The sequence below is a fragment of the Lithobates pipiens genome, unplaced genomic scaffold (assembly GCF_037356315.1).
Source record: "Lithobates pipiens isolate NorthernLeopardFrog02 unplaced genomic scaffold, aLitPip1_a1.2 Scaffold_8, whole genome shotgun sequence".
In the NCBI taxonomy this organism is placed as follows: domain Eukaryota; kingdom Metazoa; phylum Chordata; class Amphibia; order Anura; family Ranidae; genus Lithobates; species Lithobates pipiens.
The window spans coordinates 620684659-620711137 of record NW_027507903.1 but is presented as its reverse complement, the minus strand read 5'-3'; the positions used below and the strand labels follow the sequence as shown (position 1 = coordinate 620711137).

At 44.6% G+C, this 26479-nt stretch overlaps 1 protein-coding gene across 1 annotated transcript in view; it reads right to left on the bottom strand.

Annotated features, from left to right (window-relative positions):
- The window catches only part of LOC143962362 (uncharacterized), an 83207-nt gene extending 59139 nt beyond the window's left edge, over nucleotides 1-24068 (bottom strand). The window contains exons 1-5 of the mRNA XM_077471655.1: nucleotides 23899-24068; nucleotides 21020-21066; nucleotides 19436-19536; nucleotides 13713-13740; nucleotides 2111-2268 (exon numbers count right to left, since the gene is read on the bottom strand). Coding sequence (XP_077327781.1) covers nucleotides 2111-2268; nucleotides 13713-13740; nucleotides 19436-19536; nucleotides 21020-21029 — 297 coding nt within the window. The 5' untranslated portion in view covers nucleotides 21030-21066; nucleotides 23899-24068. The remainder of the gene's footprint in view (nucleotides 1-2110; nucleotides 2269-13712; nucleotides 13741-19435; nucleotides 19537-21019; nucleotides 21067-23898) is intronic.
- Nucleotides 24069-26479: the final 2411 nt, after the last annotated feature.

The following is a 26479-nucleotide window of genomic DNA, read 5'->3' as shown; positions in this document are numbered from 1 at the left end:
AACATTTTCCCGGAACGCCGCCGGACCCAGTTCCCATCAAGAAATACGTTCATGTGTATGCTAGTCCGGACAAAAACCAAACGCTAGGGCAGCTATTGGCTACCGGCTATGAACTTACTTATTCTAGTCTGGTCCTACGTCATCACGTTCGAATCAGTCAGACTTCCAAAACTCCGCCGAAAGTCCGTACGGATTTTTTGCTGTCAAAATCCGTACTTTTCCTGCAGCCTGCCAGGTTGCGTTGCTCGGATAATGGTCTGGTGTGGATTTTTGGGGGGACCCCACACCATTTTTCACATTTTGGTTCGGGGTTCCCCTGCGGGGAAATTCCATGCCGTTTTTATCAATGTGTATTGCGGACCGACAATTCATTATAGCCGCGAGTAGTTTTAAATGACTTTTTTTCCTTTAGAAATTTAATTTCGCTGTCAGACAGTTCTAAGCACGGGAAACATGCGCCCCATTACAGGCATACTATAGACACACACACACAACCCCCCCCCCCCCCCCCCCCGCAGTAGTGCAGAGAGGAGAGGAAGTCAGGAGAAACTTGGTCAGCTGCGGCCGGTGGAATTTTTTTTTGGGGGGGGGGGTAAACAGTATGCCCATCCCCAACCCTCCCGTTGGTTGGTAGCACCGGGAGCAGCCTTTCGTTCTGTTCCCCATGGGTCATCATGGCGATGGCGGCTTCAGTTTTCTCCCTCCTCGGCGGCCAATCAGGAGTCTTCTCTTTTCGGCCAATCGGAAAACAGGTCTCGTATGAATCTATCCACTGCATATAGGCGGTGGCCTGGAGAGAGGGAGCGGCGCCCAGGCACCCCTAATGGACGGGCTGCCCCTGAACTTGGTTTCTCTATGGTTTCCCCTGCCCCCTGGAGCAGCGTTCTGGCAAGCTACTCTGCATTCAGGTGATCCTGGTGGCCACTTTTTAAGTGCCTGCCTTCAGGTATGGTGGGCATTTCAGAAGTGGCTAGTGCAGGGAGATGTACCCCATCTGTCAGGGACAGCACCAGCGGTAGGGAGAGGTTCCTGAGGAGTAGAGAAAGCATAGGGCCTACGTCTACACTTCTGCAAGCTCCTGATTGGGTCTGACCGCAACTCCACCTCTCTCGCCAGGCGTGGTCTTCAGCTCCGGTCTTCTACTGCTACTCTCCACTGTATTCACTATAGGTTTGCTGGACGGGAGTTCACCAGGTTGTTGTGACCGTTTTGCAAGTTCATCAATATCCTAGTTTTTTCATCTGGGGCTCAGTGTCATTACTAGGGCAGCACTACTCTGTACGTAACCTGACCATCTCCTGTAACATGTTTGCCGCCTCTGACCATCGCCTGTAACATATTTGTAGTCCCTTACCATCTCCTGTAGCATATCCAAAGCTTTTGGCAGCCTTCTAAAGTAAGTCTGCAGTCTCAGAACATCTCCTGCAGCATTGCTAAAGTCTGACAGTTTTCTAACAATGCATTGAATCGCCCATTGGTGATTTCCGAGGCCACACTTGAATCCCTCTATACCAGCCTCTCAACCTTTTCAACACAGAGGAACCCTTGAAGTAGTTCTCCAGTCTCGGGGAACCCCTGCTAAAAAATGTTAAATCTACAACTCATGATATATTAGTGTGAGTGTCAGTGGGAAGAATGGTCCTTATACGTGGTCATTGGGAAGTATTACCTCCTTACAGATAGCTAAAAAGATAAATGGTGTCGGTGGGAACTTATCCGAGAGGCAGAAATGGCCCAATGCTGAAGAAACCCCTAGCAACCTTGAGAAGAACCCTAGGGTTCCACAGAACCCTGGTTGAGAACCACTGCTCTACACTGACAAAGTTGACCACCACTCAAATGTGTCAGGGATGTTTCAGTAGAAAAAAAGGCAGTGCTGGAACCAGAGAACACACTGGGGCATTTATGGAAGCTCACCCTGAGATGATATGAATACCATCAGCTACAGAAATGTAATTAGCGGGCAGACAACATACCCAACATAGAAATCAGACCATCTGATAATTTTATGTCCCCTTAAAGAAACTTTTCATGTTCTTTAAGTTTTAACGAGGGATGAACTCAGCTGATTTATAAAAGTTAGGAAGCTGCACGGAAACAGAATACTTACATAAGTTTGCCCTCTACAGCAGCCACCATTGGAGTTCAGGTAAAGGGAAACCACGTCCCTCTGGTATGGATTACGAAAACGTAGGTCCAGTGAAGGTCCACAGCACTCCGACTTCTGCCATGTAGTGAACAGATCCTGCCCGTTCTTGGTCTGAAAAACTGAATGATGGATAAGGTCAATGGTTTCTAAATAGTTCCTCTAAACATAAAAAAAAGACAGATAAAAATAATATATACAAAATATATTGCGCTGTCCCTTTAAGTTGTATACAAGCAGCCAGCTTTACAAAGGCAGCAACAGTGGCAACAGGGGTACCCCAGATGAAGTCCCATAGGACGAAACGCATCAGGCAGGATTGCTGATGCCACCGTTACTGCCTCTTTGTAAAGCGCTAGATTTTTAATCACAAATGTGAGTGTTATTCCTTTAATGAAAAAAGCTAGATTTTTAATAGAATTACGCTATGTGCCCTTCTATTTTTTTCCTCCTTGGCAATTAAATCTAATATATGCTACTCAGAGTTCTGTAAGGGATGTCTGGAATCTGCGGCTGTGGAACGTTGTCACTATCCAAGCTCAAATTGATCCAGTGGGTATATGCCCATCTGTGTCCAATCGTTCCGGTAAGCCTCTTTATCTACGGTGGAGGATCATCAATTATTTTTCATCCATTGGACAACATTTGTTAGCATATACCATTTTCTCACCGGTTGATTCACTTCTTTGGTCTTTTTTGGAGCTATCCTGGACTTTATTTGCTCATAGGATTTGGGACTTTCAACAGTTCTTCTTTGACACTTTGGTACATAAGGCTCCCAGTATAGTATCTGTCTTTTATATATAATAATGTGACAATCATGAATCAACAAACATGATCTTCCATTGCCGGCAAGGATGAGAAGTCTTCACTAGACTCAGCCAATTACATCCTTCTTGCCTACTCTGCGTCTGCCCCCTACACACATGGTGGTAGGTTAATGGTGTCTGAATTAAGTTGCAGTGTATATACCTGTTACACGTCAAATAAACCATTTTAGGTATCATGTTAAAGTCTAGGTTCACATCTATGCGGTTGTTGTGTTTTCAGGCACCTTTTGCATTTTTAAAACAGCTTGGCAACCAGCCGCCCTCATTTTACCGTGGCAGGTCGGCACGATCCCGAGAACAGTCGTAGCTATACGTCGGCTTGCGGGATCGTGAGAGCAGGCAAGCGCCTGCTGCACTGCGGGGGTGCCGATGCACGTGGCTGATGGTCGTGATGACCGCCAGCCACGAACGACAGAACACTGTAGTGTGTGTAAACACACAAATCCGTGTTCTGAGAGGAGTGACAGATCATGTGTTCCTATTAGCTAGGAACCACGAGCAGTCACTTCCTCTAGGTCAGTCCCCTCCCTCTTCAGTTAGAAACACCTCCCAGGGATCACAGTTAACCCCCTGATCACCCTCTAGTGTTAACCCCTTCCCTGTCAGTGACATTTTTACAGTAATCCATGCATTTTTATACCACTGATCGCTGTATAAATGCCAATGGTCCAAAAAAAAAAAAAAAAAATTGTCAAGTTGTCCGATGCGTCCACCATAATGTCGCAGTCACGTGAAAAAAAAAAAAAGGGGGGGGGGAATATTCTAGCAAAAAGTACAAAATATTATTTTTTTCCCCAAAATGTTTCGCTCTTTTTTGTTTATAGCGCAAAAAACAAACAGCAGATGCAATCAAATACCACCAAAAGAAAGCTCTATTTGTTTGGGTGCAATGTCGCACGACCACGCACTTGTTAAAGCGACAGTGCAGACTCACAAAAAATGGCCTGGTCATTCTACAGCCAAAGGGCTGAAGTGGTTAAACCTGCATTTTTTATGCATTTTTGCTTGCATCATTCATCCATTGTGTCCCCCCCCCCCCCCCCCCTTTTAAAAACATTGGGGTTGATTTACTAAAGGCAAATAGATAATGCACTTTGCAAGTGCAGCTGCTCCAGAGCTTAGTAAATGAGGAAAAGAGTCACTTTGCAATGAATACTCAATCAGGTGCAAGGAAAATAAAACAGCGCTTTTGCTTGCACATGATTGGATGATGGAAGTCAGCAGAGCTTCTGATCATTTACTAATCTCTGGAGTTCTTGTAAATGTTTTTTGGTGAATGGGAAGGGGGCACAAGGTATACTCATTCACATGGGGGGGCGAGATCTGGGGGTCCCCTTGTTAAAGGAGGCTTTCAGATTCTAATAAGCCCTGTGCCTGTAGACCCCTACAACCACTGGCCAGGGTTGTTGGGAAGATGCCCTTGTCCCCGTCAACATGGGGACAAGGTGCTTTGGGACAGGGATGGCAAAGCCCCCCCTTGCCCCAAAGCCCCCACCGCCCCATGTTGAGAGCATGTGGCCTGCTATGGTTCAGGAGGAGGGGCAATCACTCGTCACCTCCCTTTCCTGTGCTGCTGGGTTGCATACTCGAATAAGGATCTGGGGGAACCCAACACAATTTTTTTTTTTTTTTACTTTGGTGTGGGTTTCCCCTCCGAATCCATACCAGACCTGAAGGGCCTGGTATGGATTTGGGGGGTTGACCCCGCGCTGTTTTTTTCTCTTGTATTCTGTAGCTGGTGATTCTTTGTACATTCAGCTGTCAGTGGGGAAACCCGCTGACAGCTGATGACTCATCTGTTAAGGACAAGGCAGCCGACTTCCTGGCATGCTCCTTAGCAACCCACCATATACAGTGTTTTTAAAAAGAAAAAAACCCCCCACACACACACACACACACACACACACACACACACACACAACACTTGCATTTCAGGCGTGACTCCATTGAAGTCTATTACACACAAAATGTAATCTGCTGCAGGAAAAACATCCAACCTTAAAAAAAAAAAAAAAAAAAAAAAAAAAGCCACACACAAACACACACACACAGCAGCTGCAAAATGCATAGATGTGAACGTGTACCATAGAAAAACATGTTAAATGGACTGTAGTGCGTTTCCGCAAAATCTAAAAACGCACAAAAGAGTTCAATAGCTAAGAGCATTGGATGTGATGTCCTTAGTTTACATTAACCTTGGTATGGAGTTGTGAACAATGGCTTCCAAATCGCAGATTACATATTAGGAGTTATGGACGTGGACTTTCATCTGTAATAGAGGGACACTCCGTTCCTTACAGCACGGAGATATCCTTTATATATCATGACTATTATTGTCCTCCTGGGCTGGGCGGGGGGGATTTTTATCATGGTGCAATCTTTTGTATAATAAATCAATATGGAGGACAATGAGAAGAAGCTTTTAGGTACTTTTTGTATACTTATTACCAAAAGTATTGGGACACCTGCCTTTACACGCACATGAACTTTAATGGCATCCCAGTCTTAGTCCGTAGGGTTCAATATTGAGTTGGCCCACCCTTTGCAGCTATAACAGGTTCAACTCTTCTGAGAAGGCTGTGCACAAGGTTTAGGAGTGTGTCTATGGGAATGTTTCACCATTCTTCCAGAAGCATGTGTGAGGTCGGCACTGATGTTGGATTAGAAGGCCTGGCTCACAGTCTCCACACTAATTCGTCCCAAAAGGTGCTCTATCAGGTTAAGGTCAGGCAGGCCAGTCAAACTCACTCATCCATGTCTTTACAGACCTTGCTTTGTGCACTGGTCCAAATCATTTGGTGGAGGGGGGATTATGGTGTGGGGTTGTTCATCAGGGGTTGGGCTTGGCCCCTTCTTTCCAGTGAAAGGAACTCTTAAGATGTCAGCATTCCAAGACGTTTTTGGACAATTTCATGCTCCCAATTTTGTGGGAACAGTTTGGGGATGGACCTTTCCTGTTCCAACATGACTGCGCACCAGTGCACAAAGCAAGGTCCATAAAAACCATGGATGAGCGAGTTTGGGGTGGAGGAACTTGACTGGCTTGCACAGAATCCTGACCTCAACCCGATAGAGCACCTTTGGGGTGAATTAGATCGGAGACTGCGAGCCAGGCCTTCTCATCCAACATAAGTGCCTGACCTCACAAATGCGCTTCTGGAAGAATGATCAAACATTCCAAAGTCACACTCCTAAACCTTGTGGACAGCCTTCCAAGAAGAGTTGAAGCTGTTATAGCTGCAAAGGGTGGGCCAACTCAATATTGAACACTATGGACTGAGACTGGGAGGCCATTAAAAGTTCATGTGCGTGTAAAAGGCAAACGTCCCAAAACCTTTGGTAATATAGTGTATAAACTATATACACTGTATATATTTTTATTCATGGTTCATAGAGTCTAGATTTTTTTTTTTATGTGCACTGATTTTGAGTATCGGGTACTCCGAACCATTATTATTGTTTTTGACCTTTTAGAGAGTAGGTGTGTTTATAAAAAAAAAAAAAATAATAATAATAATAATAAGCCATTCATTCAGTGAATCTACATGCACAATAAGGAAATAAATTATCAGGCCATTTTCTCTCCAGGTTGAAATACATACATACATCTATCTCTAACCACCAGATGTATGGTTTTTAAGGGTAAGGCGTTTAAATTTTATTTCAATCACATTTAGGAGGTAAAAATTTATATTCACAGCACATGTTGAAACCCTTGGTGGCCAATTGAATGGGATTCTGTTCACATGTTAATTCATCAATTAACCAATTAATCATCAAGTCCCTGGGTATGGTCACATGGGCCTCAAAGTATTTATACAATTCTTATTTTTGAGTTAGCTATGATTAAGCACTGTTTGTAGTGTGAAATGCGTCAGTTTTCCTGTTGTGCTGTGGAATGCATTTTTGTTTGTAGTTTAATAAAAGGCATATATTTTTTTCAGAGTGCGGCTGTCCAGAACTACTTCCTATCCATTTGCTATATGCATTGCCAGCACCTGTGGCTTCTAATTTGGTGAAGAGATTTACTTTTGGTTGATTCTCCTGGAGTGGCAATATTCCCCTTCCATATAAAATTTCTTCATGGATACATCAAGTTCATGGAAAAAAACACACCCCAACCTTGTTTGGGATAGGCATGGGAATGGTTGAAAAAAAAAAAAAAAAAAAAAAAAATATATATATATATATATATATATATATATATATATATATATATATATATAAATAAACCTTGGCTAGAATGAGCATTTAAAAATGTCTAGCCAGGACAGTTCATGATAAGCTATAGCTGTCATTTCCTTTTTTCAGAAGTCTAAAAGTGGAAGGAAGTTATTTGCGAAAATTTTGGAAGATGGGATTGTAAATTTAAATTCCTAAGTAATTTAAGGTTTGGAATTCCCAAGAATAATGATACTTATTCCTCGAGTATTGAAGTGAAGAGTTATTAATACAGATAGGAAGAGCCGACAATTTGGTGACATTAACTTTAGAGTAGGATACTTTACTAAAATTTTCCAATTCCAACTGGACAGCCTGCAGAGGAGGGACCGGGTTCTTCAAAGTTAATATGATGTCATCAGTAAATAAACCAATCGTTACCTTTACACTATAGATCCGTGGATTTATTTTTATAGCTGTTGCCAGGGGTTCCATAATTAGTGTAAATATAATGGGAGATATGGCACAAGGCAAGGGTGCTCCCTTCGTAATTTTAATAGGATCAGAGAGGACATTGGAGATATATATATATATATACACACACACACACACACACATATATACATACACACACATACATATACACACACACACACAGGCTGAGGGTTGGGAATATAAAGCCATAATTGTCATTTGTACAAACCCTGAAAAGGTTAAATTTGTCGTCAGGAGCAGCTTGAAGGAATCCCAAGTGAACCCTATCAAATGCCTTTTCAGCGTCAAGAGTTGAAAACACTGAGGGTTCTCTATGGCCTTCAAGTAGGCTTAACAGATCAAGCATCCTTCTAGTGCTGTCAAGAACCTGACACTCCTTTACAAACTCTACCTGATCCTCTTTAATGAGGGAAGGGGTAATATCTGCCAATCTGTTTGCTAGAATCTTGGCATATATTTTAAGGTCTGTGTTTAAAAGGGATATGGGCCTAAAGCTTTTAGGGTGTGAAGGTTCCTTCCCCGGTTTTGGGAGGGTAATAACAGCTCCCAACATATCCTGTGAAAAAGAACCATAGGACGGCACTGCATTGAACACTGAGGTAAGATGAGGGGTTAAAATTTCACTAAACAATTTGTAACACTCCACTGAGAATTCATCCTCTCCCAGAGATTTGTTATTAGCCATGTTTTTTAAAGGACTTTCAGCCAGAGCTAAACCAGGAACCTCCAGCCAAGGCCCCCAAAATTTTACTGAATTTGTTCACACTACCCCTGTGCTGATAAAATGTATTTTTCCAACCTGATAGTATCTCCTATTTGATTCAGCCATTCTTTCACTGTGGGGAGTTCCGTTGACTTCCAATGTCTCCGAATTAATTTCCTAGCTTGGAAATGGGCCCTAGCTACCGCAAGTCTAGAGGCTTCCTCTTCATGGGCGTCATCAATAATGCCCAACAAGCATAGTTTAGGATTTTACTTGAGACGGACCTGAAATACTCAGTTCCCATCATATCCTTCCAATAGATGGGCAATATTGGGCACCACCATAAAATATGGATCAGATCACTGTGGTCTCTCGCATCTTGTACAGGCAGGATCTTGCACACCCATTCTAGTCAGTCTAGCCGACATGTAATGGACACGCAAGAGTAAATATAGGTAGGACAGCCTTTGACACATTTAGGGAATACCGGGGAACTGCGGCAAGTGCCTCCTCCCACTGGTCCTCAAAAGCCCCAATGTAATTTTCCCATTTGGATATGACCCCTGTAATACTGTCAAGGAGGAATTTATTGAGCAGCTTGAAATAGCTGCATGATATAAAGCCTTGAGGTTGCGTCCCTCATAGTTGAAAATGGGTGTTGGACTCCGAGTCCACGCATCAGTTCCCAGTTGGGCCTTGACAGCATGTTGGGAGTTGGAAACAATAAAACCGCATGGAGGCAGGGAGTTCAAATTCCATCTGTAAAAGTATGGAATGAGCGTAATTTGCTGAGGAATGGATTTTAAATATGTAGAAATATAGTACTTGGGGAGTGTTGCTTTCATCTTTTAGATTGTAAAGTGAGAAATAAAATTTTTTGGAAAGCATTTGCAATATCTTTCGGGTGGTAAACTTTAGTGCCATCTATAGGATTATGTATGAAGGGTAAATTTAATCTTGCTTGTCTCTTTTTAAGGTGACCTGCGAGGAGTTTGTCAGCTTTATTACTTTGGGAATAAAAAAAAAAAAAACTTAGCTTTAACTTTTTTCAAGACTTTATGGTTAGATATCAATAAAAGGTGGAGTTCCTGTCTACAGCTAAGGTCAGTGATTTTTTGCAGTAAGGTTTTAATTTTACCCAGTAAGGAATTTACAGTCTGCGTCCTCTGGCAGCAATTTGGATCATTAGACCCCTTACAGCCTTATGTGCACACCAAACATTAAACAGATTAAAATCAGGAATAGAATTAAGCTGAAAGTAGTCTGGTATCTGAGGTTTAAGTTTATGCTGGACTCTTTGAGACAGGACAAACGCGTTGTTGCTCCACAAAGTAGGTGGTCAAACAGCATTATCCTCTCAACATAAGACAGGAGCATAGTCCAACCATGTTATAGAGTGAATGGTGGCACAAAACACTTTATGTAGCAGATGAAGGTCCATTAGACAATAGTAAATTCTTAAAAAAAGATTTATGTGCTGACATAAAAAAAAAAAAAAGTAAAGTCCTTTTCAGTGGGCTCGAGACATCTCCAGACCGGCTTCGTGCATGAAGTAGCACAAATGGCGGTTGCAAGACGATTTAAAATCAGTGGTATCCAAAGTGGGGTCGAGGAGAGAATTAAAGTCTCCACACCATAACACATGCCCTTTTATTTTTGTTTAACTTTTTTTTTACTGTTTTCGTAGAAAATGGGCTTGACCCGTGTTTGGTGCATATGAGTTCACTATGGTGTAGATGGTATTGTTGAGACTACACACAAAGTTCAGATATCGACCCTGAGGGTCCTCAGCAAAGTTATGTCTTACAAACACTACTGAACTATTAACAGATATAAAAACTGCTCTTTTCTTAAGAGCATTAGCCAGGATCATGTGAGGGTAGTTCTTATAAGAACATTTAGGAGGATTGACCTTTAGGATGTCAGAATGTCTTCTAACTTTTTTGCTTCCATCCATAATGCCCTGCGTTTATAGGGGCTGTTGAGCGATACGATTGTAAGCACCATGAGGGATATATTGGTTGCTGATCACAGTCCCCACTGTGTCAAACGGCCAAAGGTGGTAGAAAGTATATGTTGTAGTACCTGGAAGGTGGCTTATTGTAGGCAAAGTCCTTGGGTCACAAAATAGTGGAGAATGCAGAATTATGTTCATAGATGGAAATACACTCATAACCCTGTAACAAAAAGGTGGATAATCCGGTGTTCTTGGAAAAAGGACAAGAAAACGCATAACAAAAAAGTGAAAAAGCAACAGAAATTAAAAAAAAAAAAAAAAAAAAAAAAGCATGAAATATTCCACAGAGCAGCATATGCTGCATCCAACAGTTGTGGGCTGGGAACTTTCAAAGGCCGAACTCCAATGCGGATAGCAGATAAGCCTTTGCAATTAACTATATCTGCTTCATGAAGGAAGAAGGCCCGAAGGCTATATTACATTTGTATCATTGGCAGTTTCCCAATCACCACTCACTCTGGGAGGGGGAATTATTTACCTTTAAATGGAATTAGGTCCCAAATCCTAGCAAGGTGGAGGCCTTCCACTATGGGGCATCTGTGAATTATCCTGCCGCAGTTGAAGGCCATTAGGTCAAAATGCATCGGGCCCATTCCCCACATTGCTTTTACTTTTTATATTTTGCCTGTGATCACATTTTACACAGTCATCTGTAATAGATGTTTGTAAAATTTTTATCAAGATTAAATATTTTTAACTTTATGACCTGTACCATATGGAGCCTTTTTTTCTTTTACATTATGGTTCCAAAGCGATAATGTACCATTTTGTTGCTGGTTTCTGGTGATTACATTTGAAATCCAACGAACTGCTTTGAGGATCCCTTTGAGCTCTGCATAGCTAGTTGTGCCACACCGGGATTCACTCCTGTTGACTGATCGAACGTCTGTAGCAATTCCTCTACAGATTCTATCTACATCAGAGTTGGTTCCTCCGATGACCATCTGGCCTTTGACCAATACAAGCCTGATTGACCCACTGTCGTATGACAGGCAGGTCCACCTTGTCAGGTAAGTAGTATTTAGCTACAGTTTTCCATCAGACGAATGCCTATCCCGTTTTCAATGTGCTTTACAGCTACTTTGTTTGCACCATATCATTTGTCATTGAGGAACTAACAGTCTTCTCATCGGACATATGCCCTATGAAGTTTTTTCACACGTCTTCACTCAGTGACTGGACTTTTATGTCAGTTATTATACATTGTTTTGGCCATTGATTTGATTTGTGTTCATAGCACTTCTAATCACCATTTATTTTAACACATTTACACAGTGTTTTTCTTAGCGCTACAGTTTTGTGATAAGCAACTTGACAGGGAAGCCCTATCTATCCACACACACACACACACACACACACACACACACACACACGATATGATGGTTGCACAGGAGCTTTGCTACAGATTGCATTCATTTGCATACCATTGTGTGTTTGGACAGATCTGTAAATAGCTGGAGATGGGCATAAGGATCAGGCAATGGTGAGTTGGGCCTAGTAAATTGGGTAAAATCATCTTTGATGTGGAAAAAATGAATTTTTGCAATAACATCCCAAGGCACATTATCGGGCAAGAAGGCTGGTTTTGGGAGCCTGTGGGCACAGTCGACCACCAACTCTCTGGGGTATTCAGGAGAAGAGTAGCAATCATCTGGTGTATAGACCAAGATCTGCAGATAACATTGTTTCAGAGATCCCTTGGAATTTCACATTATTCCTGCGAGATCTGTCCTCAAGATCTGCCAGTTTAATCTTAAGAGCTGCAATTTCCTCATCATTTTTGATTATGGGCATCAACTAGCTGATTGTGAGCAGAAGCATGCGCCCCCCCCCCCCCCCCCCCCCATTTTGTTCTCAATATGAAACACTCGGTCCAAGACCTCAGTTTTCACTTGTGCCGAAAAGGAGACCATGTCTGTGTAATGAGCCCTTTAAAGATATCAGCAGATCTTTCAAAGTAGTGTCCATTATTGGCTGACCTCGAGTTGGAAATTCCTCCAGAGTCTCTACCAGCTCCCTTGTGTCATCCCTGGAATTAAACTCCTCTGCCATGTGTTCACCTGCTCTAGGACATGCTACGGCTTGTTCTTTAGAGGGCTTGAGAGAAGTGTGCTGTGGGAGGGAATGAGCGGGCAGATCCTCTCTGTGATCCACTTGGATAGCCGTCTCCTCCTCTCCCTCTGCTTGGAGAGGGAGAGGGAACTCGGCCCCTCATCTTTCTCTTCCCCATGTTGCAACTGGAGGTGCTGGGTCCAGAACAGGCACGGATGGTGGAGATAATGCTACCCCACATTGCTGCAAAGCTCTCCACAATAGGCGGTGGTCCTGAAGCTCGGCTAAACAGTGGCTACAACAGCAGCCAGCTCTGCCCCCTGAATTCAGATTTAAAGGTGGACTCCAGGCAGATAAACACAAAGCAATGCAGCTCTGTAATCAATAATACATCTTTACCAGTTCCCACAGTACATTTACTGCTGGCGGGGTTGCACGGGTAGGCTGGATCGCCGACATTGACACAGCGGATTGCAGCTCCCAGTACCCAACCACTTTGAGCAGCCAGGGTATCACATGGTCGATATGCAATCACATGATCCCAATTAGTTTCATAACAGCTGTGCTTATTGTGATTCTGTGATTGGCCCTCAGCTATCACATGGTATCTGGGTCAATCACATCCCCCTGCACCATGTGATAGATGTGGGCCAATCACAGAACACAATAGTAAGCACAGCTTTTATGAAAGTAACCCATTTATGCCAGATCAAAACACTGCTGTTACAGTGATCAAAGTTTTAAAAAAAAAAATCTCTAAAAAAAATAAAAAATAAAATCCCTAAACACCCCCCTTGTAGTAGCACTTTGGTGACACGTCAAAGTATGGTAAAGTATGTTTAGGAAAAAAAATACACGTTTACAAGAGTTGTTAAAAATGTAAATACATTTTTTTTTTATTTATCCGTCTGTCTTTCACATACTGTCACCAGTGACACTAGTTATATGATGACGCTGTACTGGTAACAATATGAAAAAAATTATATATAATTATATATAAATATAAAATGTGAAGTCCATGGCAGCCTGGGCTCAGAAGTAGTGATTGGCAGCATCATTCATCCCAAAATACAAAAGACATCTTGTAACCAAAGATTTCTGCAGGTCACAGCTCTGGATTAAAGGCGAGTATTGCGTCAAAAGTGTCTTTTCATTTTATCTTTTAATGGGCTTTTCTACTTTTTTGGGGCTGGAGTTCTGCTTTGACTTCTTTTGCAATGCTTTTTGTCAAGAGACATTTATGCTTCTATAAAAACCAGCACAAAGGACAGGAAGCTCTATAATACTCCATTCGTTCCCTTCTCTTACCTCTATCCTTGAAGATCACTTCTTCCAGCTGAAAGTAAATAAAGAAATGTGTTATAAAGTTATTATTTTGGTAATTTTTTTTCCCTGTTTCTGTGTTATGCTTTTATAGATCCTTATATTTTGTGAATGTGTCTCTTATTTTATCTATTTGTAAATTAATCTACCCAAAACCGATGTTCCAGTTATAGTGAACTCTGGGGGTCTGGAGCATCCACAGGCATCTTATATTTTTCCTATAATTTCAAAAAATCAGGGGGGGTTCCCATGACCCCATCATCCCTATGCCGAGTTCCCAGGTCTGTACATCTGCTGTGCCCATTATAAGGGGTTCCCACCATCCCTATTCTGAGTTTCCAGCTCTGTATACCTGCTGTGCCCATTTTGAGGGGTTAATTTTGTTTATTGAAAAATCTTACCAACAACTTATATACAATAAAACCATAATAAAAACCATATTTACAAAATAGAATAGGACTATACAAACCAGAAAGATGGTGCAAACCAAATTGCACACAACATAATCCCTATGGGAGAGCCAGGCTAAGGAACATCACCGTCACCATGCATGGAGCCCTTTATCAAAATTATATTGGACCTGAAAATCTAGGGGAGTGAAAGAAGAATACAAAGAAAAGCCGCACACCCCGAGAACAGGCAGCAGCTACAGAGTCCTGATATTCCTCCACGCCTTTATCCAGGCCTCCTGTCTCTCAAGACCCCGAATCTTCCCAACCTCACCCAGAATGTTCTACACCACCACTTCCACCGGGAGGATGTTACTGGTAATACAGTGTTTGGTGGATGCTGGAGAGATAAATCACCTGCCAGTTTCTTCTTGTCTCAGAGGTGCTACTTATTACTTATATCTCGGATTTCTCAGATCTGCAATGTGCTGTTCCCACCATCCCTGTGCCTAGTTCCCAGGTCTGTACATCTGCTGTGCCCATTATGAGGGGTTCCCACCATCCCTGTGCCGAGTTCCCAGGTCTGCACACCTGCTGTGCCCATTATGAGGGGTTCCCACCATCCCTGTGCAGAGTTCTCAGGTCTGCACACCTGCTGTGCCCATTATGAGGGGTTCCCACCATCCCTGTGCCGAGTTCTCAGGTCTGTACACCTGCTGCGCCCATTATGAGGGGTTCTCACCATGCCTATGCCGAGTTCCCAGGTCTGTACACCTGCTGTGCCCATTATGAGGGGTTCTCACCATGCCTATGCCGAGTTCCCAGGTCTGTACACCTGCTGTGCCCATTTTGAGGGGTTGATTTTGTTTATTGGAAATCTTACAAACAACAACTTATATACAATAAATAAATCATATTTACAAAATTGAATATGACTATACAAAACAAGAAATTAATAAATGGTGCAAACCAAAATGCATACAACATAATCCCTACGGGAGAGCCAGACTGAGGAACACCACCATGCATGGAGCCCTTTATAAAAATGTAATGGGAACTGCCATTAGGGTAGATGAGGCAGCACCCTGGCACTCATCATCCATAGAGGACGCTGAACTTAACGAGTCCTATTCATAGTTATCATCTGACAGGACCTTAAACTTATTTTCTAAATGTAAAACCTTAGGACTTAAGGTAACTGCACCTTTTTCCCCCTTTTATCCTCCAACCACTCCATATCATCCTTGGACAAAACAGAGTCAACAGCCTCCCCACACCTATCCTCCCCTTCACCCCCCTCCCCCCCACTCTCCCTTCCCTACCACCAGGCCAGCCTCTTCACTATCCTCCACTCCTCTGCACCCCATGACCCGTAACAGAGACCCTGCAGCGTCGAGTGAGGGGGACTGGCACCACACTTGATGCACATGCAATTTTAGAAGACACAGAAGGATGGGACACATTCTGGGCAACTGAAACCTTACCTACAGACTGGGAAGACACAGACACATTGGGTATTGGCATAGACTGGGGCACCACAGACATTGGGTATTGGCACAGACTCAGATGGACTCACAGGCCCTCCAGCTGCTGAGCTCTGAGCATCCTCCATGTCCAGATGGAAGAACTCTCTCATGAGCTCAGGTTTGCTGTGCATTACCTCAGGACACTGACTGCAAGGATGTCCCACTGCATTGCACAGATTACACCTTATAATATTATAGTCCTTCGCCAAATGCCCTATACCCTGACACAGAGAGCACTTCATCACTGGGCAGGAGGATGTAAGATGTCCTTTATCACCACACTTGTTGCAGAGCTTTGGCTGGCCGGGGTAGAAGATGGTCAGCCTGTCCCTCCCCAGGAAAGCCGAGGATGGCAGATGCTGGACAACATTGTCAATGACCTTTAATTTTAGCTGCACAGACCAAACCCCTGTCCATATTCCCTGATCGTCTAAAATCTTTCTTAGGGGGCTCAGAACGTCCCCATACAGTTAAAGCCCCTTGGGGTATGGATTAATTACGGACAAAAACTGTCACCATTTTAATGAGGGACTGGCGTGATATAAGCTTGGGGTGAGCCCTCTCCAGTCCGGCAGGCCCACACACACACACACACACACACACACACTTCTCCCAAAATATGTTCAAAGACTCTGGATGGATAAAGGACAAATCATACTCATAGGAACCTGCCGGACTGATCAGGGCGAAGATATCTGCATGCCTAAACCCCATCTGCAGGATTTTATCCACCACTTACAATACGACTTTAAGTTGCCCCAGGCCAGGCGACTTTTGCCGTGGCCAATCAGAGAATGAGCTCTCAAGGGGTAACTCCACGCCAATTTTTATTTATTTTTTTAAACGGCGTGGGTTCCCCCTGCGAGAGCATACCAGGCCCTTAGGTCTGGTATGAATTTTAAGGGGAACCCCCTCCCCATGCTGAAAAAAATGGTGTGGGGGTCCCCCTCAGATCCATACCAGACCATTATCCGAGCACGCTACCCGGCCGGCCAGGAAAAGGGGTGGGGACGAGCGAGCACCCCCCCTCCTGAGCCGTACCAGGCCACGTGCCCTCAACATGGGGGGGTACCTTGGGGAAGGGGGGGGCGTGTGGCCCCCCCCCACCCCAAAGCACCTTGTCCCCATGTTGATGAGGACAAGGGTCTCTTCCCGACAACCCTGGCCGTTGTCGGGGTCTGCGGGCGGGAGGCTTATCGGAATCCGGGAGCCCCTTTAATAAGGGGGCCCCCGGATCCCGGCCCCCCCACCCTATGTGAATGAGTATGGGGTACAATGTACCCCTACCCATTCACCTGTGAATAAAAAAAAAAAAAAAAAAAAAAAAAAAACACAAACACAAACACACACACACGTTAAAATAGTTTATTGCACAGCTCCGGGGGTCTTCTCGTCGGACTCCTCCGCTATCTTCTGCTAGCCCTTTTACTAGCGGAGGAGCCTGGCATTCTTCTTAGCCACCGCCGCCCTCTTCTTCCGACTTCGGGGGTCTTGTCCCCCTTTTTGGTTCTTCTTGCCGGGCCACCGTGCCTTCTTCTAGCCCTTTTACAAGTAGTAAAGCCCGGTTTTCTGTCGCCGTCTTCTGTTCTCTTCAGGAGATGTTGCCTCGTCGCTGTCTCCGTTCACTATGACAGGACACACGGCGTCTTATATAGAGACATCGCCGGATGATGTCCCCGCCCAAGTCGCCGCACCCCTGTCATTGTGAGCAGAGACAGCGACGAGGCAACATCTCCTGAGGAGAAGAACAGAAGACGGCGGCAGAAGACCGGGCCACTGCTTGTAAAAGAGCTAGAAGAACCGAAAAGGGGGACAAGACCCCCGAAGCTGTACAATAAACTATTTTAACCCTTGTGTGTGTTTTTTTATATATTTTTTTCACAGGTGAATGGGTAGGGGTGAGGGCACGCGGCCTGGTACGGCTCGGGGGGGGGGGCTCGTCCCCACCCCCTTTCCTAACCGGCCGGGTAGCGTGCTCGGATAAGGGTGCGGTATGGATCTGGGGGACACCCCCCCACGCCATTTTTCCGGCATAGGGGGTTCCCTTTAAAATCCATACCATACCTAAGGGCCTGGTATGCTCTCGGAGGGGGAACCCACGCCAAATTTTTTTTCATAAATTTGGCGTGGAGTTCCCTCTTGAGAGCTGATAATTCTGTGAGAGTCGCCTCCACATAGACGGAGATCCGACTTGGAGGCGACCTCCATTGAAATCAATGGGTGCCAGTCGCCTACAAGTAGGATTGAAGTAGTACAGGAACCTTTTCTGAAGTCGGAGCGACTTCAGTAGTGTGCATTAAGACGGCTCTCATTCACTTACATTGATTTTTACATGTTGTCCGACCTGAGGTGACTAGGGGCGACCTGAAGTCGGATCTGAGTTGCCCCTGTGTGGACCGGCTCTTAGATACATTCAAACCTGCTGGCAGAGAGTCTGAATCAGCTGGGATAGCAGTCTTCTGATTGGCAGAGGCAGGTCCCACCCCCTCCCCCAAACACGCAGCTTCAATCATGGAATCAACAACAGACTTGGCTGTAGACTCCTGGAGAGTTGTAGCACTACTGCTCCCAGCAACTCTTCCGCCATTCACAGGAACAGCCGCTGTGCCTGGTCCAGGCAAAGTCTCTGCATTGTCCATGGACCTCTGCAGACTGAAGCTGACAGTTATTAGCAGATGTTATTGCTTGCTGTATATTGTCTATGGGTCTGGGCTGACTGTAGTACTACAACCCTCAGCAGGCCCATTGTCATTAAAGTTCACACCATTCTGGACACACTGTACCTGCACCTGCTCTCTCCACAGGTCTTTCTTTCACAGGGATAAGAATGGTGTCCATCTTCTCACCATCCTGGGGTGCTGCATTAGGACTGGTCTCTAGTTTGATGAAATCCAGCATGCCAGAACCTTCAACCTCCTGCTCAGATGTTCCACATTGCTGGGGAGGGAAGGGGACAGAGGCCTCCGCCATTAAGGGCTCAGCAGTCGGAGGTGTTGAAGAGCTGGGCTCATCCTCTGGGCCCACTTTCTCACTCTCTGCCGACTCTGTACCTGCATCGCCTCACTGGTTGGGTCACCTTCAATGCAGGAAGCGGCTCCTCTCCTCATTCCTATATTTTTCTTTAAATATGCCACTGTTCTCCTTCAGAGAGCTCACCAGCTACTTCTGCTTAACAGCTTGCTCCAAGTCCTTCAAATCAGGCCTCAGAGCCGGCCTCTTCTTGCTGTACAATTTGGCACAAACTTGTTTTTTCTTCTGAAATTCAGTCATCGAAATCAGTTTCTCCTCTTCTTCCTCAATCTGCTTCATCACTCCTTTGGCCAGGCCCAGAATCTTCCACAGGCCTAGCCAGGGGACCCCCGCCAGGGTGATCCGCAGGATCCAGCATCCCTCCTGGGGCAGGGAAGCAACTCTAGCCCCTGGTCTCTGGAAGCACAGGATCAAAAGGAACTAGCAGGAGGCGTTGGGGCACATAAAAGGTTGGGAAGAACACCCAAAATCCAGATGTGGTCAAGAACAGTCGGGGATTATGTTCTAGTATGACTGCGCCACTGTGCACAAAGTTACCAACATAAAGACATGGTCTGATGAGTTTGGGGTGGAGGAACTGAACACCTTTAGAATGAATTGGGACACTGATAAAGACCAACAGCAGTCCCTGACCTTACAATGCTCTTTTGGCTGAATTGGCACAAATTCCCACAGCACAAAAAATAAACACACACACACACACACACACACACACACGTCAGCACCCCACCACCACCCTGCTATAGCTTGCCATCTTACCGACCTCCACAAGACACTCTAGTCCTGGTGGCACTATAGCAGTAGATTTGGAGAAGGTGTAGCCATTCTGCCATCGGGGCTGAGACTGGATAGGCGCAGGATATCCTGTAACAAAAATAATACCGTGCAGCAAAAGTATTTGAGGTTTCTACAGAGCAAAAAAAAGGGACACAGCCTAGTAAGGAAGGGTTAGAAGCCCTGACAAGTTTTTTTTTGTTTGCCGTGTCCCTGCTGGGAAGGTTTAAGCTTAATTCCTTCTGACTTGTCAAAAAGTGATGAGAAATCCTAAATTTGACAGCTGGCTCCAGTACAGGAATATAGAGGGGAATCTTCCAGTGGGGACACTTGACTAAGAGGGGGATTTCCACAGCTGGAGTATAAGCTGCTTATAGTTTGCCTTTGTGTTCTCCTGTCCACATTCTGATAAGCCTTGCACCCACAGGCCCCCCACAACCACCGAGCCAGGGTCATGGGGAAAAGGCTCTTCTCCTTATTAACAAGGCGATATGTCTGAGGTACCCCCCCCATGTTGAGGGCATATGGCCTGGTATGATTTGAGGGGGGTGGGCGGACACATTCCCACCTCACTTTCCTAGCCTGCCGTGCTGCAAGCTTAGATAAGGGCCTGGTGTGTCTTGTTTTGGGGGGTGGGCCTCAAGTTCTCTTTATTTTTGTGTGGGGTTCTCCCTTCAAAACGAATTTGGGGAGGACCTCGTGACTTTTTTGTTGCGATATATGCATTACATGCATAATTGTGCGGGAAATGCATTACATGCATAATATAAAAATGGGTATAGAAAAGAATCACCTCCCTTTAAAATCACATTTTGTTGCTTTGCAACCTGAAATGAAGACAGACAGTTGTAGAAAGAAAGAAAAAGTGCGCTTGTAAGACCACTGTGCAAATACGCTGTGACAGAAAGTATTGCAACGACCGCCATTTTTATTCTTTAGGGTGTTAAAAAAAAAAAAAAAAAAAAGGGTTTTTAACTCGTAAACATTGAGTCTCAAAAAGAGGCCTGGTACTTAAAGTGGTTGTAAACCCTTACACCACACTTTGATCCACAGGCAAGCCTAGATTAAGGCTTACCTGTAGGTCCAAGAAATATCTCCCAAACCTACACGGTTTAGAAGATATTTACTCGAAGACGGGCACCGCTGTCTACGGCGCATGCACCGTAGACAGCGGCGCGCAGGTGCACTGAGCGCGGCATTTCCAACGACGAAGCTGCCGCGCTTGTCGGCTCCCGTGCGCATGCGCGGGAGTGACGTCATCGCCGAATGACATCGGCGGAGCTGCGAGACCCACCGAGAAGATGGATGCGGCGGACTACAGGGGACAGCGGCGACTTCGCTGGCTCCTGTGTCAGGTAAGTGATACATAATGGGCTACTATGCGATGCATAGTAGTCCATTATGCTTTGCCTTTGCAGGGAATGAAAGAGGAAGTAAACTCATCAGGGTTTACTTCCTCTTTAAGTGGTTAATAATAGACTCCACTGTGCTTCTAGGCATTGAAGAAGCCTTTGTATGCCCACTATACAGGATATGTATATTTACTATGCAAAACGAAAATTCTAGTCCTTACCTGCAGACATGTTTTCCTGAAGACCAAGTCAGGATCTATTTCTGGCACTAATAAGATAAAATAAAGATGATCAGTGACAAGAAGTATTTACATTTTCAATAAATTCATTCTTAATGACGCCCCCACCCCAATGGCACCAAGTACCATGCTAAAAAAAAAAAAAAAAAATTAAAAAAAAAGGGTCATGCAATTCTGTGTGATCTTTGTGCATAGGCCGGAACATTGAAATGAATGGGCTGCTTTAAACAGAAAACGCAGAATAAAAATGCCATAAATCGATCACCTATTTTGTAAACACTAACTTTTGTGCAAACCAATCAATATACATATCAATATTTTTGCGACAGACAGACAGAGACATTTTTGGGGGGGATATTTATTATAGCAAAAAGTAAAAAACAATGCGTTTTCTTCAAAATTGTCGCCCTTTTTGTTTATAGCGCAAAAGATAAAACCGCAGAGGTGATCAAATACCACCAAAAGAAAGCTCTATTTGTGGGAAAAAAGGACGCCAATTTTGTTTGGGAGCCACGTCGCACAATTGTCAGTTAAAGCGGCGCAGTGCCGAATTGCAAAAAAAAATGGCCTGGTTAGGAAGGGGTGAGGGGGGGGGGGGATCCTTCCAGGGCTGAAGTGGTTATGAAAAGGTGAGAGCTTGCTGGCCGGATTTTCATGTTAGAACATTGTACTTTGGACTGCAATAAAAAGGAAATAAAAGCTACGATCGTCTCACGTCATTTATCTTCCTGCTGGACAAGAAGTGTCTGAAAGAGGCTGCAGGAGATACAATAAGCATGGAAAAAAAAAAAAAAATGGGAGAAAACAGCCTTTTAGAAATTAAAAATGGCAATTTGTGAGTTAAAGTGCTTCAGTAAAACAAAATGACGTCCAGTCAGGGTTTATATCTACTTTAAAGCTAAACTCCAGGGATTTTTTTTTTTTTTTTTAAATAATGGGAGCCTCCAGCCAAACAACAAAATAATAAATAATAAAATAACATAAAATAACAAATGAACCTTGGCACCCCAGATGTTTTGGAATTACATTTCCCATGATGCTCCACTACACTGCAGAGTACAGTGTAGCATCAAGGGAAATGTAGTTCCTAAACATCTGGGGTGCCAAGGTTCACCATCACTGTCCTATAGACTTGCATGGGACAAGCTTAGTAGAATTCCAGCCTAAACCCATCCAGTGTTACTTCATACCCTGCTCATAGTAATATGACGTCCGCAGGAGGGATCTCTCATCATGGGCAGGCGTCATGACGTCCTCGGCTTTCCGGCCGTCTGGGGGGGGGGGGGGGGGTCACTCAGGACCCGGTGTGCGTGACCCCCGCAGCCGCGATTGCTGGTAACAGTGCCTGAGACGTGGATCTGTGCGTGTAAACACACTTCCTGTCAGGCGAGAGGAGAGACCGATGGTGTGTTCCCAGTACAGAGGAACACCAATCGGTCTCCTCCCCAGTTAGAATCACTCACTAGGTAACACTTAACCCTTTGATCGCCCCCTAGTGCTAACCCCTTCCCTGCAGTGACATTTTTACAGCAATCTGTGCATTTTTATAGCACTGATCACTGTAGAAGTGTCAATCGTCCCATAAATGTGTCAAAAGTGTCCGCCGCAATATCGCAGTCCCGAGAAAAAAAAAAAATAAAAAAAAAAACACACACAAAACAAAAATGCAGAGATGATCAAATACCACCAAAAGAAAATCTCTACTTGTGGGGGAAAAAAAAAAGGGGGGGGGGGGATCTATTGCTGTGCTGGCTGTTTTTAGACCATCTTTTCGTAGACAGCCGGCATATTTTTTTTATTTTTTTTTGAATATCGTCGTTATGGTAGCATCTAGCTGCCATAACCCCCGGTATCCTCTTCTTCAGCCGGTGGTCCGGTTTCCGATAAGAGGGGTCTCTGTGGCAGATTCGCCACGAGATCACTTTTAACAGTGGCAAGAGAGGCCCCCCCCCCCTTTGCTCTCCGCCGCTTACCGAAGCTGTCGGTAGCGGTGAAGGTGATCGGATCCTTCTCCTTCCTTGGCATGGAGACGAGTGAGAGGGAAGATGGACCCCACCCATCTCCATATCATTGTAGGGCAAAAGCGACGTCAAACCGTCACTTCTGCCCATAGCTCTTAAAAAGGGTTTTTGTTTTTTGTTTTTATTGCATTTTAGTGTAAATATGATATGTGAGGTCTTTTTGACCCCAGATCTCATTTAAAGAGGACCTGTCATGCTTTTTTTCTATTACAGGGGAGGTTTACATTCCTTGTAACAGGAATAAAAGTGACAATTTTTTTTTTTTAAATAACAGTAAAAATCAAAAAAACCCTTTTTAAACGTGCCCCGTCCCGCCAAGCTTGCGTGCAGAAGCGAACGCATACGTGAGCAGCGCCCGCATATGAAAACGGTGTTCAAACCACACATGTGAGGTATCGCCACGATCGGTAGAACAAGAGCAATAATTATAGCCCTAGAGCTCCTCATGCAACCTGTAGAATTTTTTTTATTTATTTTTTTAAACGTCGCCTATGGAGATTTTTTGAGAGTAAAATTTGTCGCCATTCCACGAGTGAGCAAGCACAAATTTGAAGTGTGACATGTTGGGTATCAATTAACTCGGCATAACATTATCTTTCTATCTACATATTTTATTTTTTATTTTTTTTAAATAATATATAATCTTCCCCTCTGACACCGTCCTCTTCCCTACTGACCCTGTCCACCGCCCCGCTGATGTAGTCCACCGCCCCACTAACGCCGTCCACCACCAGCTCCCTTGGAGTGAAGCGTTGGGCGCTGTGTAGAAATGGGAACAGAGGGGCGCCAGGCTGAGTGCAGTATAAATCATATATTTAATAAAAACAAGTAGTAACTCACAGGTTAAATTAGATGAGTTCAGTATGTGGTGAAAACCGCCAGTCCTGGAGTCTCATAAATGTCTTCCCTTCGCAGCCTGGGGCACTGGTGTGATCTTACAGGGATCCAGAGAATGCTGGGAACCAGGAAGCAGCTGCTGGTGACTTCGCAAGCAATGCAATTACTCACAGAGGCACAGCAGGGCAATGCATTACAGCTTCTTCATCAGACCATGATTGGCTGGCAAACCTGGCAGTCTTAAATACAGAGGAAATAGAAACAGAGAGATCTGATGGGCTGGCCAGCCTGTCAATGAAATAGACAGGTTTAACCACTTTCAGCCCCGGACCATTTTGCTGGCTTAAGACCAAAACACTTTTTGCAATTCGGCACTGCGTCGTTTTAACTGACAATTGCGCGGTCGTGCGACATGGTTCCCAAACAAAATTGACGTCCTTTTTTTTCCCACAAATAGAGCTTTGTTTTGGTGGTATTTGATCACCTCTGCGGTTTTTATTTTTTTGAGCTATAAAGAAAAATAGAGCGACAATTTTGAAAAAAAAACTTATTATTTTTTTACTTTTTGTTATAATAAATATCCCCCAAAAATATATAAAAAAACTATTTTTTTCCTCAGTTTAGGCCGATACGTATTCTTCTACGTATTTTTGGTAAAAAAGTTATAGAGTTTACAAAATAGGGGATAGTTTTATGGCATTTTTATTAATATATATATTTTTTTTACTACTAATGGTGGCGATCAGCGTTTTTTATTGTGACTGCGACATTATGGCGGACATATCGGACATTTTTGACACATTTTTGGGACCATTGTCATTTATACAGCAATCACTGCTATACAAATGCACTGATTCCTGTGTAAATGACACTGGCAGTGAAGGGTTTAACCAGGGGGTGGTAGTGTAGGGGTTAAGTGTTCCTACGGGGGTGTTACTAACAATGGTGCTGTGTTCCTGGCTATGGTGGGGGCGTTCCTAGCTGTGGTGGGGGCGTTCCTGGCCGTGGTGGGGGCGTTCCTGGCCGTGGTGGGGGCGTTCCTGGCCGTGGTGAGTGCGTTCCTGGCCGTGGTGAGTGCGTTCCTGGCTATGGTGAGTGCAGGGGTTAATTGTTCCTACGGGGGTGTTACTAACATAGGTGCTGTGTTCCTGGCTATGGTGCGTGCGTTCCTGGCTGTGGTGGGGGCGTTCCTGGCTGTGGTGAGTGTGTTCCTGGCTATGGTGCGTGCGTTCCTGGCTGTGGTGGGGGCGTTCCTGGCTGTGGTGAGTGTGTTCCTGGCTATGGTGAGTGCAGGGGTTAATTGTTCCTACGGGGGTGTTACTAACATAGGTGCTGTGTTCCTGGCTATGGTGCGTGCGTTCCTGGCTGTGGTGGGGGCGTTCCTGGCTGTGGTGAGTGTGTTCCTGGCTATGGTGAGTGCATTCTTGGCTGTGGTGAGTGTGTTCCTGGCTATGGTGGGGGCGTTCCTGGCTATGGTGCTGCGTTCCTGGCTATGGTAAGGCTACATTCATGGCAATGGTGGGTCTGCAGATGGGTACTGACCATTATTTTGCTTCACAGTTCTTTATTTAAAATTATTATTTTTTTCCTGAAACTTCCCTCTTAAAGTGAGGTGAAGAAAGGTGCGTGCTATACACCAATAAATACGGTATATCCAAATAACACGGCCAAGCTCGCCTCTTCCCCACACACTGCCACAAAGGCAAGGGAATTCTTGTTGGGCAGTGTATTAGAGCTCGAACGAACACACTTAGACCGAATTTTAATGGTTCAAAGAATATCAAGCAAAATGGTCAGCCCTCACGCATGTTCACTTTATCAAATCCGGCCCTCTTTGAAAAAAGTTTGGACACCCCTGCTATAGGCAAATTGTGGCACTGTAGGAATAGTGTTTTTTAGGTGTGGGTCTTGCTGTAGTACAGACCAGTGTTTTTTTAAAAACGCTCTCCATTTTGCAGTGTTTGTTGTGATATTGAGTTATGAATCTTGTTCGTACATTTTCTTGTGATCGCTGTTTTGATTTTGGAAGGTCATTGGTATTGTAAACCATATGAGCCTGATCAATAAGGTCTGGGGGGCAGCCTTTCTCTATAAATTTCTGTTTGAGATTAACCGGCAAAATTGACTTTTGGGGACATTTTTAACCCATCTCGGATGGTGACAGCTGGTGAAATGTAACAAAGAGTTCCCTTATGTGGGCTTGGTGAAACCTTTAGCTATAATTGTGGACTCTTGGTCATTGAGCTCCAAGTCCAAAAAAAATATATATGTATGATTTATACTGCACTCAGTCTGGCGTCCCTCTGTTCCCATTTCTACTGACACCGTCCATTGCCCTACTGACACCGTACATTGCGCTACTGACACCGTCCTCTGCCCTTCTGACACCGTCCTCTGCCCTTCTGACACCGTCCTCTGCCCTTCTGACACCGTCCTCTGCCTTACTGACACCGTCCTCTGCCTTACTGACACCATCCGCTGCCCTACTGACACCGTCCACTGCCCAACTGACACCGTCCACTGCCCAACTGACACCGTCCACTGCCCTACTGACACCTTCCACTGCCCTACTGACACCGTCCTC